This window comes from Thermobia domestica, chromosome 10 (genome assembly GCF_964235325.1).
Source record: "Thermobia domestica chromosome 10, izTheDome1.hap1.1, whole genome shotgun sequence".
NCBI classification, from domain to species: domain Eukaryota; kingdom Metazoa; phylum Arthropoda; class Insecta; order Zygentoma; family Lepismatidae; genus Thermobia; species Thermobia domestica.
This window is the reverse complement of record NC_137463.1, coordinates 199,435,363-199,453,928: the sequence shown is the minus strand read 5'-3', so window position 1 is coordinate 199,453,928 and position 18,566 is coordinate 199,435,363. Positions and strand designations below refer to the sequence as shown.

Below are 18,566 nucleotides of genomic sequence, written 5' to 3'. Positions count from 1 at the left end.
ACAAATGCGGCAGAAGTGCAATATATTTTTTGTATATGGAAAATCATAAACGCGGCACTTCACGGAAGAGCCGTGTGTATGAAATTCCATACACATGACAGTCTAAACAGAAAGAGCATAATGCCAACAGTTTGCAATCTCTAACCGTTCCGGAGATATGGAAAAATATTGGTAGAGATTGCTATAGTGCTTTAAATGACGTATTTGTTTGAATTTGTTGAAATATTGTTGTTTAGCTTTGCTTCTACAACATTACAGCAATAGTTTTCGATAGTTGTAATTACTACAAGTTTTCGCTATTGCCTAGTTTTGAATAGTATCGTAAACTTTACCAACGTTTGTCACATCTCCGGGACTGTTTAAAATATCAAATTGCTGTAAACGACAGTTTAACTCTTATTGCGAAGCGAATATGCAGGAAAAGATAAAGGTAACTCAGGCACAGCGTTAATTTAATATATGTTCCGTCGTCATACAGCGAAGATGAGATTTTATTCATGTTGCCTTTTAATTTAATTACCTATGTTATACTAGCTCTCTGCGACTCTTTAATACTCTATTTGATCTTAAAGCAAAATTTCATTATGCAACGGAATAACAGTACTTATGAATGCCTTTATGCTTTTTTTTTTTTCAAAAGCTTGTTATGCTAGTATTTATCACTTTAGTAGGAGGGCTGACTCTACAATATGTGCAACATATACATTTACATGAAATGGCAAGTTTTGGAGGGCGGTAGAAAATTAGTATAAAATATACAAGACTTTAATATGTGAAAAATGTATTGTTCAGGCGTATTATCTATTTAAACATGCTTCCAGCCGTTAATCTTTCTCTCAGCATAGGCGGAGAGCTCTAAATCACGTCGTCATTTTGAAACCAAAACAGTCCTTAGCATTTAGTTTTGCTGGACCGCAGTGACTCAGTGCTAGAACGTTTTCTCTGGAACATGGAGTTCTTGGTTCGGTCCTAGCCCGCGCCAAGTAAACTTTGAGGTGGACAAATACTGCGTGTGTTTTCTCGGGGTTCTCCTATTTGTTCCCACTTTCTTCACTTCATTCCCTTAATTTCTCATCATAACCGCCTCTTTTAGCCTAGTCGGCATAAACGTTGGACGTAAAATTTTACATTTAATTTCATATGATGTTGGCACGAGGCGAGAAATTTTGTTATTGGCGGTCTTGTACCGAGACAAAAAGTACATTTTAAAATTTCAAACAATTCTCGTCTCGGAAACGAGACGAGAATCAACATGGAACGACAAATTTTTGAGTCTCGTGAGCATCACTAGTTTGCAATGGACCACTAAAATCACATTATAAATAAAGATTATAAAAAAAAATATGTAAAACACAATTACTACAAATTGCATTATTATCATTATTTAATACGTGTATGTTAAATGTAGAAGTTACGTTACAAGTTATATTCATTGGTTTCCTAAAGCATGCATTTTAATGCAAATGTTATTGTCTTTAAATTCAAAATCTACATTAATCCTATTCTAAAATCAGCACAAATAGTACTGGCGTAAAGTGCAAAATTTGAATGAACGTTATCTAAGAAATATTGACTAAGAAATTAGAAATTATCGCAATTTAGTTAATAGTTGAGTACAAAGAAATATACTAGTGTATGTTTGAGAGCACGCTCAATTTCAAAATACTACCACATTCTATTGTTCCCACTTGAGAACTTTGACTCAAGTTCAACATGGCGACTTTGAATATGGCCACCAATGTCCTTGTATGTCCTCCTATTTCGTCCTCTACCGTATCATACCAACAGACTTTAATGTAATAATTTCTACAATCTTCCAATAATGTATGTCTATGCATACACTTTTGCTATACCCTGTCTAGCGAAGCGTTAACTTCTACCAATCTACAAATACACCTTTGTTTCAACAGTAGAAAAAGGGTGTACATACAAACCTTAAGAGGCCTTATCACTGCGAAATTCAAATACCGCTAATTTTACAGTAATTATCTGATATCTTCAGATAGATAAAAGATAATCAAAATGTGGAACAAGATCGACCTAGGCAATATTATTTTGCATGAGGTACAGTTATCACGAGTCCCCTAGTAGCTTTCCGTTTGCAGCCATTTAGAAATGCGAAAATAAATGCCGATTTTCTAAATGATTGGAAATCGAAAGCAGATAAGTGAGTCATGATATCGGTATCTCATGTAAAATAATATTGTCTAGGGCGATCTTGTTCCACATTTTTATTATCTTTTATCTATTTGAAGATATAATTACTGTAAAATTAGCAGTTTTTAAACTTTGCCGTGATGGGGCCTCTTAAAGTCAGCATTATCATTGAAGATGCTAGTGGATTGACTACATTAACAAACTCTTTTGAGATAATCACCCTATCTGTCTATTGAAAAAAAAAAAAAAAAAAAAAAGTAGAATTCAGAAAATCGCTTTCAATCAAGAGTTGTTGTTTGGAGTAATGGACTGGCTTAGATCACTTTTATCCTTGAAGATATTTATAGATTGAATCAATTAACGAGCTCGGCCGACCTCATCGTTAAAGCTATCTATTGAAAAAAAAGAAGAAGAAGAAGAAGAAGAAGAAAATTCAAACATTCGCTTTCGTCCAAGAGTTATGTGGAATCAAGTAATGACGTAAGCCACCTTTACGCATGGAGATGTTAATGAATTGACTCTGTTTACAAACTCGACTGAGATAATGGATCTATAAAAAAAAACACAATTTAAAAGTTCACTTCACATTATACCGGTGCAGTAATAAGCTGATTGACATACCAACACTACAATCTTATAAAGCTTACATGCTTCACCCAAATATAGTTATTCAATATCGAACAGCGCACTATTTAATATTTTTAGAGATATACAAGCATTTCGAAATATATATATATATACACAAGCATAAATAAAAATAAGCACCAATTTCTGTTACGCTAATGATGATTTATTTATTTATTTATTTTATTCTAGTTGTGAAACAAGTGACTCGCTTATGGCATTTGTCCACATCGACGGCCGGGTGGAAAAGATCGACAATTTTTGTGCGAGTACCATTCCACTGCCCTTGATGTCAAATGGCCCTCGAATGACGCTAGAATTCAGAGGACAACTGTCATCAAGATACGCAAGAGGATTCAAAGCCATGTACAGTTTCACAGAAAGTAAGTGGATTACGGTAAAGAATGTATATATATATAGTTACTCATTTTCTTTCATGGAGACCTTTTTAGAGAAGTCGCCTCACGTTCTATTTTGGTTGGCTAATTCTGAAGAACTGAGGCAATGGGGCAAAATATTTCACAATTCAAATATAATGATGATGGAATTTAAACAACTAAATTCTTCTTCCACAAGTTTCTGTAAATTCACTATATATTCTAAATTAATATTACTTTGAATACTCACTAAGTTCTTCTTTCGGGTTAAACGAGAACAGATGTTAAGAAAAAATAACTTTATACAACCGTTGAAAATAGCACAAATACAGTTCTTTAACAAACGTCTCATAACTGCTAGACTATGATAAATGCACAATAGTTCATTTCAATACGTGCTATATGAATGCTATTAATATCCCAAATTTGATAACTAGGATTAGTTTGTTGAAAATATTTCACATTTTCTCTCTACTTCAAAAATCTTAATCTCATTACGTAATATAGGAAACATTTTTGGACTTACCGAACTACATTCGAACATTCAATTTCTAGTAAGATAATCTCAAAATTAAGCCTTCTCTTTACAAATTTCATTACTTGGCCCAATAATATATAAGTACACTTCACAATTCCCTAGTCTCCAATTAAGTTAATTGGTAACTCCAATCGTACCTAAACCTCTCACGTCAATTATACATTTAACTCTCATTGATACGAACTTTCACCCGTGCTTCAGTGTGAAGCCATACAATTCATGTTACGCTGAGCTCATAGTGTAGCTCTGTAAATTAACAGCTGGCGGCGCAGATAGTTACTAAGTCTATCAAAAGAACCTCTGAGATTAGCCTCATCTCTCAATTTTATATAAAAGAAGTTATAACATGTGACAGACTATACTGTTATAAGTGGTGGTTGTTAATTAATAGGCATGTAATGTACACTTCCAGTATATTTTTGTATGAGATAGAATTTATTGTTTAAAGTGGAGTCAACTCCACAATTCAAATTTTTCATACGGAAAAAGTATCCTCATCAGGAATCTAAATCCTGACCACACGCATAGAAGGAACGTGTGTTAGCCACTCGTTTATAAAGACACAATTATAGTATGAATTGTATTCATTGTTATTGTTGTCCCATAGACTTTTAAGTTAAATACATTAATAGTCATCAAAGTTTCAAACAAAAGACGAACTTTGAGAATCTACGTGCAGCAAATTATGATTTTTCTTTTTTGAAACTGTATAGAAAGTAAGACAAAACAAGCAATGTAAACCGGTTTGGTTGGAAATTTCACCATCATCGTGTGGTACTCCTCGCCCATCCTACATATAAAGTAACCTAAGCCTTTTTTGTTACATTAGCATTGTGAGAGAAAAATACTACAGCAACTTTTTATTTGATAGAATTAAAGGACAACAGAAAATTCAATATAAAGGGAAAATTTCTTTAACTAGAGTAATTAGTATTCACTTTTCGCTAAACTTTCTATTCTATTCCTCTCTCTCTCTCTCTCTCTCTCTCTCTCTCTCTCTCTCTCTCTCTTTGTGCTTCCTTCTTCTTGAAACATAACCTAAAGAACTTAGTTACGCTATTGTGAGTTGGGAAGGCCAGACGGCACATAAGAACAATTAACGTAATTCCCTATTGTTTGAAGACTTATCTTTCAGTACCTTCTACTTTGTGCAATTTCATGAAGTTCGCAACTGAAGATTGGCAAAATGGCGCATGCAAATTGTGTCCCATTGTATTCAATAAAGCTCGAGATAGGAAATGATGGAGACAGAGAGAGAGAAAGAGAGAAACATTTAACTTATATATACCGTTTTAATATACATCTTTAAATTTTAAGTCATAATAGAACTGTACAAATACACTTAGTCAAGTACATTAACTGCTAAATAAATGTGAAAATTTAATGTGTGGACTTATCTATTTCGCCATTTGCTTCAATGTTATTTTAATCTAAATAGTGCAATGTAGGATAAATTAAGAATCTCACGAAACGTCAAACCGTTTTCTATTTTCCAGTTACTAGATTCAACTCGAAATTAAACATTAACGCACTAAATTGTTCTAAGTGCCCATCAAATCTTTCTATTGTAAAGGGTGATTTTAACTCTGGATATTTCATGAGTAGCATTTTTCTGCCTCAATATTTTAGGGAGGTTATTAACAGTAAAAATACCTGACATTCAACTATGTAGGCAACAAAGTGCGCTCACTTCATGTCTTAAATCAGGAGTATACATAGTACATTCGTGATGTTGTTAATCCTCTTCTCTAACCGAATGTATCTATTCATTTTCCAAGATCCGCCATCTACCAGGTTATAATGTGTCTCTACACCTCTAGAATACTCAGCATATACTATTCGGCACTCATTCTACCCTCCCCTGTTAGATTTCCGAATGTGAAACAATTCCTGAACGGCATTCACTCATTTCTCCTCTAACCAGGTCCGGCACTGCTTGACTTAACTGATCTTATGAAAAGTGGTATTCCAGTGCGTTACATTTGAGAATACTTACTGTGTAATGAAAATCTCACACATGTTGACCTTACTTCTAATATTGCAAAACTGTATTAGAAGAAGCAAAAGGTTTACTAAACTGCTTTTATTTTGCAGATTTTGGTGTATCGTCTGGGAGGCAGACACTAGACTACCCATGCGCCTTTGTGTTCAACAGCAGCGAAACCAGAAACGGAACGTTTTCCAGTCCTAATTATCCAGGGTTCTATCCTCGAAATACAGAGTGTCACTACTTTTTCCACGGTCGAGCCAAGGAGAAGGTGCATCTACACTTCACATATTTCGATGTGGAAGGAGTGTCGCCGTACGTACGTTTACACTGTTCTGAATTTAGTTTAATATTTCATATGATGTTGTTATTTTAGTTTTCAAAATTATACTATTAATAAGGAAAGAAAGTCTTTCAGGTTAGCTGTAGTCCGTCAATCTATCTAACCTTCTACTGAAACAAAAATGTTAGAAATAAACCCTTGCCGATCTGAACGTTAACTAACATAAAACACAAACAGTACTAGAAAGAAGGAATGTTTTCTTCAAGCATCCTGTAATATATACTGTCTGCAGTTCATTTCTTTGTACTAGTGGTCCATGTAGCTTAGTCCTTAACGCTTTGACATTCTGCAGACGGTCCTGGGTTCAATAATCAGCGGGATCACTCGATCTGAAAGCTATAAATACCTTTCAATGGCAGTCACCCTGAGTGACGCTTTTCCTCATTCTTACCGGGAAAATGTCGAGATGGGACCCAACATAATGATCTCAGGTTCCTTCCTTTCTTCCCTCGGTAGTGGGATCACCGAGAGATGTCATTCCTCATACAAGATGGGCTAAAAACGTCCAAAGACGCTCAAAGTCCAAAAATATAATTCATAATTCATCTTTCTACTAAAATAAGAAGGGGTAGAAATCGACTATCATTTTCTAAAAGAAAAATCGATAAGAGATAGCGAGAAATAGATCTCTAAAAAGGATTCAGCGCCTAAAAATAAGTTTTATTTTGACCTTTATCCCTCTATTCAAACCATAAGTGGTGAAATCTACAATGTTCAGTTTAAACAATGATCACCATAGTACAAAAAATAATAGAAAGCGAGAAGTAGATTATGATATGGATTCAGTATGCAAAAATAGGATTCAGGATCCCGAGAAGATGTTTACAGTTAGAGAAAATTGTATTGAAACCGGAAGTAGTAAAAACTAGCTCAAAGATTTGAGTATTGATTCATATAGACTAGTAATAATTGTAAGAAATAGGGAGAAAATGCCTTTGACATGTATTCAGCGCCCAAACAGCAGATCCCATCTGTTACCTTACTTCGCCATCTCTTACCAAAATAACTGACAATGAAACATAAGAAAAAAAGGAATACGCGACAAAACGTACTAGCGACAAAACGTACCACCGACAAAACGTACCACTTACCCTGAGGGCTGCTTGTGAAGGATTTTCTAAAAACACTTTAAATAATGACAAGCGAAAAAACGTACCACTTGCTTGGAGGGCTACTTGCGAAGAGTCTTCCAATCAGCCATCAAATAATGTCAGGCGACAAAACGTACCACTTGATAGGACGGTATATAAGTATATATATATATCGGCCAAAACAAGGTTAAAAGTTGAACAGTTTGGTGGTGAGAAAAGTGCCGATGCAAGACCAAGACTAGGACTAAGGCTAAGACTAAGACCAGGCCTGCAAGATTATCGCCAGACCAAGACCAGCAAGAATCTTGCATATGCAATATTTGAATATTTGCTGATTTTCATCACACTTTATCCAGGCTTTGGACCAGAGACAGATAGACATTATTAGAGGGGCGCGGGCGCTTTCTCCCACAAGGGCCACCACCATCTCAATGTCACAAATCAATTGCACAGTTTTCTTTCTACAGGAAGTCAATAGTATTAACAATTGACAATTAAAACCTGATATTCTTTGAACAGTATATTATTCTGAATTGTTCAAAATATTATAAATGAAGTTCAAGGAGAACTTATACTATATTACAAAATTAGCAGATGTTTTAGGTCTAGTTTTCGATGCTACTGTATCTATAACTTTTGCATTCGAAATATTTTTTTAAATAAATCTTTTTCAATAGACATCAACAAAATGTTTTCAAATGTTCCTGAGACATGGTACTCCTTAGCCTATTTTTAATGTATTTAAGTTAATTTCAATTTTGAAAATTTTCTTTCACATGCTACCTGAGTTACTGGCAAAGTCAATAAAAATTTGTATGTTGGAAACCTGGATAAGTATTACTGCACAAATTACAATTCTTCAAAATTAAAAAGCAGCACATTGGACAATTTTGCAACACGTTTTGCATTCGCTTTCCCTGTAAACAAATGTACTTTCTCCTAATTCTGAGTCATTTGCATCATCAGCACAGCCATTTTTCCTCGGTTGTGTTCGTCATCAAGACTAACTTTCAAGGATATCCACGTCCTTCAAAAGTCCAAGAAAATACATTTATAGTATCATTGGAAACTTCTTAACTAGTTTTTCAGAAAATATGTAAGTTTATCGAAAGGCACGTCTGGAAGTTCTGTTACTTGGTTGAAGTGGCTAGGGTCCAAATAATCCATAAAGTACATTGCTTCTTGAATCTTGAAGAAATACTCAAAACTACCATGTCCAATATTGTGTTGAATGCTTCGATGCAGTACCTGGTCATTGGATAGAAGCAGCTTCATCTTCATATTCACAGGAAAAATCTTTGTCCATCTCTGAAGGCGAATTGTCGACAGGTCAATAGAAAAAAAGAAATCACGTTCTAAGTCTTCAAATTTGTTATTGGCCCATTCTGCAAAGCTTAATGCTGCATTCTTAACGGATTCAAAATCATCTCTCTACTCTTTCAGTTTGAACAGAGTAGTCTGCACTATGCGATAGGGCTACACTAGCAGGGCCCTCTATTTGGAGATAGTTTGACAGAGAGGTCGTCACTTGAAATATCTTAAGGGACTTTTCTACTGTCCGAATTGTTTTGAACTTGAGAAGATCTTTTATATATCCTTTCGCTTTACACCTAGCTTTTGGTTTGATATTTTCTGTAGAAGCAATTTTCTTAATTGTTATGTTCAACTCTATATACAAAGCACTTTTTGGGTTCGAAAAATGACCAAGCTTTTTCTGAACAACAGCTTTCTACCATCTTGTCTCCACAATAACTCTAAGACGCCTTTGTTAACATTTGATCTTCCAAATGTACATTCGCTGATAAGACTCACGCATAAATATCGCACAGTCATTCAGCAGAACAATGACACAGAATCAATGCAATTTTTTGTCAGATCGTATACGACACGATTGAGTATATGAGCGTAATACCACACGTGTAACTGAGTTTCTTAGCAGTTAAGCAGTTAGCGTATGCGACTTTGTGGTGGGAGACCTGGGTTCGATTCCCGGCGGAGCTCATGTGCTTCGGATTTCCCGTAAATCAGTATGCCCCGTCTCATATGGCCTCGCTACTAAAAGGGCCGTTAAACTCAAAATCAACTGAATCACACGTGTAACTCATCATAGGTGAATTGAAAAGATCCGAATATTGTCCTTGCATGTTACTTGAGCCATCGGTTGAATTTCAAATACACTTCTTAATATCAAGATTCAACTTCTGCAGAATTTCCAGCAGTAAACCGCAAAGACACTGGCCTGTGGTAGATATGCATTTTACAATGACAACCATTTTAACAACATACCGTAAAACAACAGAGCACTGGCCTGAAACGACTATATCTTGAGTAGTGTCTAATAGAACAGAAAATATTGAAGCTTGAGAGACTTCTTTCGAAATATCTTCTCTGATAAGTGTGGTGATAGCATTCAAAACATAATTCACCGTGTTTAGTAAAAGTTATGCGACCACAATCCTGCTTACTTCCTCGTATATGACTCTTCTCGGTGACCTTATCTAAATTACTTTTAAGCGGAAGATCAAATTTGCTTAAGAAAGGAATAATATCCAAAAAGTTTCCATGATCTATAGCTGTGTCTTTCAGTTTATAGGCTGCTACATTTCCTATGTAAATGAGCCCTCTTTTACCAATGAGTTTCTGCACTTTGACAACTCGATACATTACCTGTCTGTTCTCAACCTTATACTGCCGTTGTTTTACCTGTTCATGAGGAAGTAGTTTCTTAACATGAAGTGGTACGTTTTGTCGCGGATTAAATATCCGAAATGTTTTAATTAGTCCATGACAGGTTGTGATTTATGTAAGTGGTACGTTTTGTCGTGGAATAAATATCAGAAATGCTTTAATTAATCCATGACAGGTTGTCATTTGTGACAGGTCGTCAAAAGTGGTACGTTTTGTCGCGAAAATTCAAGTGGTACGTTTTGTCGCTGGTACGTTTTGTCGGGACACCGAAAAAAAGTGCCCAGCGCCAGATTTTTTTTCTCTATGCTATATTTTAGAACTTATGCTACGCAGAAATAACTCATGATATATGTTAGACAACATCACATGAATTGTATTTCACAAAACTGTCAAAAAAAACTCTCCCCAAGAACAATCTAAACTTCTGGTTATTCTCTTGAAAGTGATTTATGCAACATTATAGGAATATTAATGATATATTTATTTATGAAATATGAATAAAATTGCCTGAGTCGATTTCTTGAAGATCGACCAAAAAACTCACTCCCAAGAATAAACTACTCTTCGTAGATTTTTCAGGACTAATGAGTTATTTCATATTGTCAGGTGTGGGACTAATGAGATATTTATTTATGAAATAAGTATGAACAAAATTGCCTTAGTCGTTTTCGAGAAAAGCGTTAAAAACCTCACCCCCACATCTCGTAGACTTTTAGGATAAATGAGTTATCCCATATTGTCAGGTTTTTAATGAATTATTTATTTATGAAATACTTTTTAAAATCGCCCAAGTCTTTTTTTGAGAAAAATCATCTGAAAAAAAAACTCATTCCTCGAATAAATTCGCTCCTCTTGATTTTTACTAAAGAAATGACTTACACCACAATTGTGGGTTCTTAATAAGAAATTGCTTTATGAAATATGAACTTTTTTTTTTGTTTGTTTAGAAAATCGCATTTTCTTAATTTTCACCCTTCAGTAAACTATCCTTATTTTTAGTAGTGGGAACAAAATTCGAAAACTCCTTCTGGAACGATATGGCTTCTAGGTTAGTGTATATTAAGACAAAAGGGCGTAACGGACAAACAGACGTAAAAATCGAAAAATCACTTTTTCACTACCTATGACCAATGAAACGTATAAATCAGTGAAAATCTCGCTTTCGGTATTTTTCACAATTATCATACTTTCTTTTTTCCTTTCGTAGGTCGAAAGCAAAAATAGTGTAATTTTCACCAACATGTGAAAATAAACGATAAATATATGGATTGAGTTATCCTGAGTAATTAACTCTAGATATAAAGATTTGTCTATTCACATGAATAATTTTGACTAAACAATAATTGTGATCTTGTGAACGTTTCCAGAGAAATATACATAACGAGAAATAACAAATCTGATGCTACAGCTACTTTCAATAATTTTATAATATTTGAAGATTTTACAGTGTTATTTTTTTAGGCGTGTATTGACACTCGTAGTAGCTAAAACATATAATAAAAAGGTTAAAGTTGAGAATCGTATGATATCTCTGATGATGGTGGGTGTTCGTGGAGAATCATCGCATGAAGAACCCGGAAAGCATTTGTCTCCGGTAACAAAGCCGCTGCAGGTAGCTGGGAACCTCGACTCTTTTGGCATCACTCCAAATCCCCGGTTGTTACGTCAGATGTAGCCACGAGAAACCACGAGTAAAAAAGGAGATATCCACTCTCACGTCCTATTGCTTTTATCTATAACCCTCAGTTCCCCTCCTTTTTTATGTATGACTTTGCCTCTATCATAGAAAATACAACAGAAACTGATACATTACGTATGAAATATTATGTCTCTTTCTCTTGAAAATATTCATAGCATTATCCTAAAACTACATTGGTAATTGATACACTAAGGTACACTTCACCAGAGCTACGTCATTAGTATTAACTCTCTCCAATGATCAATATATTTTGCAAAAGTATACTCAATAATAATCCGCAATAGTATTCGATTATAACGGAGAAAGTATTGTCCAAAGAATAATGAGACATAAATAAATTCATTGATCTCATTGAGCTAAACAAAATGGCGTGCTTAAAGGAAAATCTTCATGAGCAGTTTCTGAGAAAAACCACAGAAACTATTTTCTATAGTACTAATGAATGTCATTCATGTCCAAGTAAGCCAGTCTCAAAAATTTCACTTCTTAACTAACATGAAACTGATACTAAAATATGCAAGAACTGTCATTTACTTTGACTTCCGTTATCAATTTCCTCTAACGCAAAGCTTTAAAAATTGTCAAGTGAATATTTATTAACGGAACTTTTGCAACTCAGCTCAGTTACATAATTTATCAATTACTTCAAAAAAATATTGTTTTCGAACACAACATGGAAACAATTGATGTAGTATTTCCCAAACGTAATCTCAATTATAATAAACCTGAAGGAGGACTACCCTGCAAAAACTGGTTCTCATCAGCTTTTACCCTTTTATGTTACTGCACAAGATCATTCTCAGCAGCCACTATGAATATTATATAAATACAAACTACTTTACTATAACATCTATATATGCCCGAAGTTCGTAATTTCTGGAACTAATTAAAACGTAGTTAACTCACTAAATGTTTTAATGATAACTCACAAAATAGAATATATTTAAACTGATATATTTTCCAAACATTTTTGCATTTACCCTTTTGTTTTTCACCAAATTCCTTCTTTATAATTGATAATATATCCACTATTAGTGGCTTCTTTAAGTTTTAAATTGGAACTGTGAGAAAAACATGTTTATACATGTGTGGCCACAAAACTTAACAGGTTAAGTGTACAGGTCTGGTTATGAAGTAAAATATCATACGATGGGGACTGTTGTCTATATAACATCAAGTAGAAATAAGATTAAAGAGATTAGAAAGATTCCAACTAGTGCATCCACCAAGAGTTCTATTATCGCTATGATAATCTAGCTAGGAATAAAAATGGTGTTTCGTTCAAGGTCACTTTTCTTGAAGATTCAAGTTCCTCGGTTAGTTACAATATGTGATATTACGACTTTATAAGTTTCTCCTTCGTATCTATGAATAAATCCGTATTTTGTCGAAACAGATCGGTCATTTAAATGTGGCTGTTCTTCCATAAGAACCCTAAAGGCAAAACAATACTAATTACACCTTTAAGATTTTCATTACTTCTAGCATCCGTTTATAAATGAAGTGCAAACAAATTGAATAATAATATTAATAATTAATTATAATTAATTACCTGGAGAGAAACTTTAGGAATTATAAGTCAGTTTGCACGTTTCTGATTAAAGCTCTCGTAACATACATCTTACCAAATAAAATAAATTGTGGAAACGAATTTCGTAATGTTCCGTGTTTCTTGTATTATATTAATTCTCCTACTATTAAAGTGCTAATATAAAACCTTTTAATTAAGGAATTTTAATGTACTTTATTATACTTCCATAGATATGTTTTGGTTAATGTGACATATTAATAAACATTCTAAAGATTTTTCCCTGCCATCTGTTACTAATATATGACACACTGATAACACTATTAATATAAATTTCCAAATATACTAACTTCTAATACAATGCTATTCCAAGCATATTGTGTACAAATTTTAGTTCAATTTTTGTCCGTTTGGTAGGACTAACAATGATATTAAAATCTAGTAACGTAAAATTCTGTCAAATGTGAAATTTTAAAAAGAAATATTGGTTTAAAGTATGTTTTCAATAAAATATTTACGAAAACTGTATACACTTTGTAAAATAATACTTACAAGACAGAGCACCCTGATGTAACACGCCGATTGTGATACGATTGCACAGACATAGAGAACATTAAAAAAGCGACACTGACTTTCTTTATATCGGCCAACAAGCGCATTGAAAGGGTGAAATAGGGGCATAAAAATGGGGTCAAAATGAGATTATGTGGAATATAGCGAGAACGAGAAGAGATATCGGAAAAGGTTAAATGTACGAAATACTACTCATAGTCGGCGCAAGGCAATGAGGTAGAACTCGGCCATGTAAAGAAAGCAGAACATCCAGAAATGGACCAATCACCTGTATAACATTGTGACAATGTGTTAAGAAAATGAGCGAAAAGGATGGTAAGGAACAAGAAGAAAGAAGAAACGAGAACAGGAAATACGCGTTTTTGCTTTTGGTTCATATGTCTTCCCTATGCAAAAGAGACGCAGATTCATCTCAATGCACGAAGATGGAAGAACACGCAGAAATGATGCGAACGTCGTTCGTATGGACAGCCAGCGAGACAGTACTGCGCAGTGGGTTGCATATATTGCGTAATGAGAATAACGATGAGATGGATGTTGGAAACGAAAATGTGTGTAGGCAGTAGTAATACAAAAGCAAAAGTGTTACTATTACTCTTATGTTGTATTCGTATTTTCGTAGTGATGTAATGTTTATAATTATGTGTGGTACTGACTTACTGTTCCTGTTTATCGTAAGTATGCGGACCACCTGCTATTACATGCTACTGTGATATGCATTTTTGTTCCATTACGCGATAGAAAATACATCCAATCCATTGCGCAGTACTGTCTCACTGACTGTCTATACGAACGGTGTTTGCATCCTTCCTACGTGTTTTCCCATCTTCGCGCATTGAGATGAATCTGCGTTTCTTCCGCATACGGGTGACGTATGCACCCAAAGCAAAAATATGTATATTCTGTTTTTGTTTCTTCTTTCTTCCTGCTCCCTACCACCCTCTTCGCTCATTTTCGTAACACATTTTGACAATGTTGTACACGTGATTGGTTTATTTCCGGATGTTCTGCTTTCTTCACATGGGTGAATTTTACCTTATTGCCTTGCGTCGACTATGGGTAGTATTTCGTACGTTTAACCTTTTCCGATATTTCTTCTCGTTCTTGCTATATTCCATATAATCTCATTTTGACCCCATTTTATGCCACTATTTGACCCTTTCATTGCGTTTGTTGGCCGAAACCAGAAAAGTAGTAGCGTTGAGTTGCAGCCTGTTTTATGTTCTTTTTTCTGATGAGGAGTGTCTGATGAAGATAACGTTAAGTTGTCGAAACAGTTACACTGTATTTTAGTTTTAATAAATTAGTGTATATACTCTGCACAGAAGTGTTAATTATTTCTTGAACCAAATTCAGGATTACATAGATGATAAAGGGCGGAGATAGGAGACCCACACTTGGGAAGCTGAATCGATTGCTATAAATTACCTCTCGATATCTCTTACCGTCTTTGCTCTACAGAAGCCAATACTGAAGCTGAAAGTAGTAGCAAATTTTAATCATTTCTGGTTTTGTTAGAGTGTTCAGGATAGTCATAATACGTTGCCTTGAGACGCTATGGCGATAAACGTTAAAACCGGAAATGACTAATGTGAATAGCTTCCGGTTTGAATAGAGGATTAATGGAGAAGCAGAAACCTATTATTGAGACTCTGAATCGATTGCAGAGAACTGCATCTCCTTATCTTTTACGGTTTTGCTCTGTGGAAATCAGTATTAAAACCGGAAATAATTAGCGGCGCAAATCTGTCTTCAACATGGGGGACAAGTAAGACCGTTGCCATAATCTTTTTTTTTTTTTTTTTTTTTTTTAAGCGATCTTCAAAATATTTACGAAGTTGAAAAACAATGCTGTGGAGGATCAGGGGAGCAGAGTTGTCTTCAACATTGGGAGGCGGGCAGATTTGAGGCTTATTCTGCGGGAGACATCACTTTCATCTGCTTTCATTGTGGCAGTCGGACACAAATCATCACTTTCCTCCCCCAAAAAACACATTTCAAATCGAATTATTGGGGGGACAGTCCCCAGTTCCAAGGTTGGGGTGATATGTCTTCCTCATCCCCCCGGGATTTGCGCCATTGGAAGTAACATTAAAATTGTACCACCTCCGCGTTTGGTAGAGTGTTATGGCCTTGGGACTCTGAAGCGCTTGCACAGAAACACTTCTCGCTATGTTTTCATTTCCGTTTTATAGTAATACATTAAAATCGGAGATGATTAATTTGAACCACTTCTGCTTTGGATAGAGAGTTAACAAAGAAGATGAAACCTTTCATTGGATGACGAATCAATTGCGAAAACCGCATCTAGATATCTCGTACCATCTTTGCTCTGACACTTGTTGGTAGATAGAACACTTGAGCGTAACGTAATTTGGAAATCTAATAATAATAAAGCTAAATCTTACGCGATAATAAATGATAATCAGGGCAACCCAAAAGCATAAAAAGCATAACAGCAAATTACACATATGATTGGTACCTTGAACATGGTTGTGGTTGCCTAACGGTCTAGAAGAAACTAAATTTAAAAGCATAATAAAGCATAATTTTAGAAAATAAAAGCATAAAGCATAAATTAAAATATATACCTGTGGTACAATTCTTGGAAAATTCTGTTTAAGTGCAAGTTTAACATACTGTATTAATATTTTTTAAACCAATATATACAATACAAAATCATTGAGAACATAACAATGCAACAATGAAAAACTTATTTTTATTTCTGTAAACTTCTTTTCGGTCTTTGGTGTAATCCTTTGATGTGGAGAAAAGAAAAAAGTAAAGGAAGGAGAAAAGTTTCCGCCAAGAATGAATAGTACAGAAGAACTCCATACTATATTGTTATGTGTACGGTACCTCTTGAACTTGAACACTTTCTGTACTTTTTGGTGGCATCTTTCACTTTTCCTTTCTGCACACAGGATGCACCTCTAAGACACATACAAGTGATAGAGAAAACTGACCCGAGTGAAGCATATGTCTTCACAGTGCATTAAGTAGAAAGTTCATTAAATATGAAAGAAACGGGTTGCATAAAATATTAATAAGTACATCAAGATATTTAGAATATTTAATGTATAGTAAATATTATACATTATACACGATTAATGTAAAACAAGGATTGAAATTAACAATAAAGCATAATTTGGAAAAAAAATAAAGCATAATGTGGGTCGCTCTAGTGATCAACTTTTATATTTCTCGGTTTCCTCCATGCAAATCGTTGCCTTTAATAATGATAAAAGAATGTGTCCATGTGTTATATCAGGTTTTCGCAAAGAAAGGAATTGCAGTCTACCTTTTACTGGCAATATGCAATGCTTGTAAATTGATGGTGATTTTCTTAACCTGAGGAAATTCGCTATTAAAACTTATTGAACTTGGAAAATGGGATTTTTACAGGCAAAGTGCTGAAAAGTCGTTTTGAGGTGCACTGTTTTATTTTCCTTTTTTTTTCTTCTATTTCTATTGACAAGAATCGTTAAGCCTCAATTCTCTTCAGTTGAATTGAACGTCTTCCTTATTTTGAGGTCTTTGTAAATGAACTTCTTCCGTGTCTATGTTCTCTTACCACTTAGGAGAAGGATGGTGGTATTGAGCAAGTGGACAGATTGTAGAGGTAATCTAAGGTCAAAGGCTGAGTACCTCTTTTGTCGCTACACGGAAAGCAAAATGCAGAGCATTTAGAAGGAAAATCCATCAACTTCAGCTATAGGCGGCTTTCCTGGTGATGTTCTTACCACGCCAAGGTGCTATCGGTGTTGTGTAGATTTTTTGTACCCTGTTGGAGCTGCAGTCAACCTAGAAGGTGCATCCGTACTCCTTATCTTTAAGTATTTATGTCCCGAACATACTTTCTAGATGGTGCTACGTACTCAATTCTTTTCTCCGTTTATTTCCGGGCAGAAGGAAAATATATTTCGTACATAAGAATGGGACTTTATTCCAGTACGCAACCAGATAATGTTTATAAAAGTACATGACCAGAGGCGAATTTAAGTTTGAAGAGGCCCTAAGCTATAGAAGGTAATGGGGCTCTTTACAGGCTCGTATCCAGGGGGATCTAGGGGGCCGGGCCCCCCTAAAGTTTTGCGGGCCCCCTAAACTTTTCACGGTAGGCTTGCAAATGAACTATAATATTTTCGGGTCGGGCCCCCCCTTAACTTCAGCCGGCCCCCCTACATTTTTGGGCTGGCTACCGGCCTGGCTCTTTATAAGTCCAGTTGTCCTTTGTCGATGACAAATTGTCTCCACTGCAGTGTCCAGCTACATGCTACATGTTGCCATGGAAACATACATGAAGAACATAGACACGTTATGTGAAGAAATGAGCAAACTAGTGATATTTTTGGGAGTAGGTTAGCAGAAGGGACCCTATTACTTACATCAAAGGAGCCTACACAATCAAAATACTGTTAATGTAGGTAAGTTTTATACCTTTATATTTATCCTATAATTTGGAAATGCACGTTCAGTTTTTTTTTTTTTTTTTGAAAACTTTCTTGGTCTCCCCCAAAAAGTGAGACAAGCTTATACGTAAATTCGGCACTGTACATAACCATGATTTTCTGTAATCTACACGTGCCGATGGAGGACACACACATGATTTGCGGTCGTATAGATTGGTTCTGCTTAAGCAACAAACCTGTGTGTAGCCTGGTATAGAAAGTCGTGTGTGATACAGAATCCTGTTAAATTTCGCCTCTTCGGAATTTTAAGACTAAAAATAGTTTTTTTTTTCGTCACAGTACATGTTTCATATATGTCATTGTGACAGTCCTTATTACCATCATTAAAGACTTAAAGAATTAGAAAAATTCTGCAACTTTATATTAGGATTTAAGCAAAGTATTTTGCCTAAAACTGAAACATATACCAAATAATAGATATTATCCTAAACAAAACGATATCGGTGAGCATAAAATAAATTAAAGAAAATCAAGAAAAAACATTTATTT

The 18,566-nt window shown here is 34.9% G+C and overlaps 1 protein-coding gene across 1 annotated transcript in view; it reads left to right on the top strand.

The window, feature by feature from the left end:
* LOC145662927 (suppressor of lurcher protein 1-like) overlaps positions 1 to 18,566 on the top strand; it is a 2,696,516-nt gene that overhangs the window by 2,633,927 nt on the left and 44,023 nt on the right. The window contains exons 11-12 of the mRNA XM_081728947.1: positions 2,974 to 3,164; positions 5,791 to 5,998. Of these exons, the coding sequence (XP_081585073.1) occupies positions 2,974 to 3,164; positions 5,791 to 5,998 (399 nt within the window). The remainder of the gene's footprint in view (positions 1 to 2,973; positions 3,165 to 5,790; positions 5,999 to 18,566) is intronic.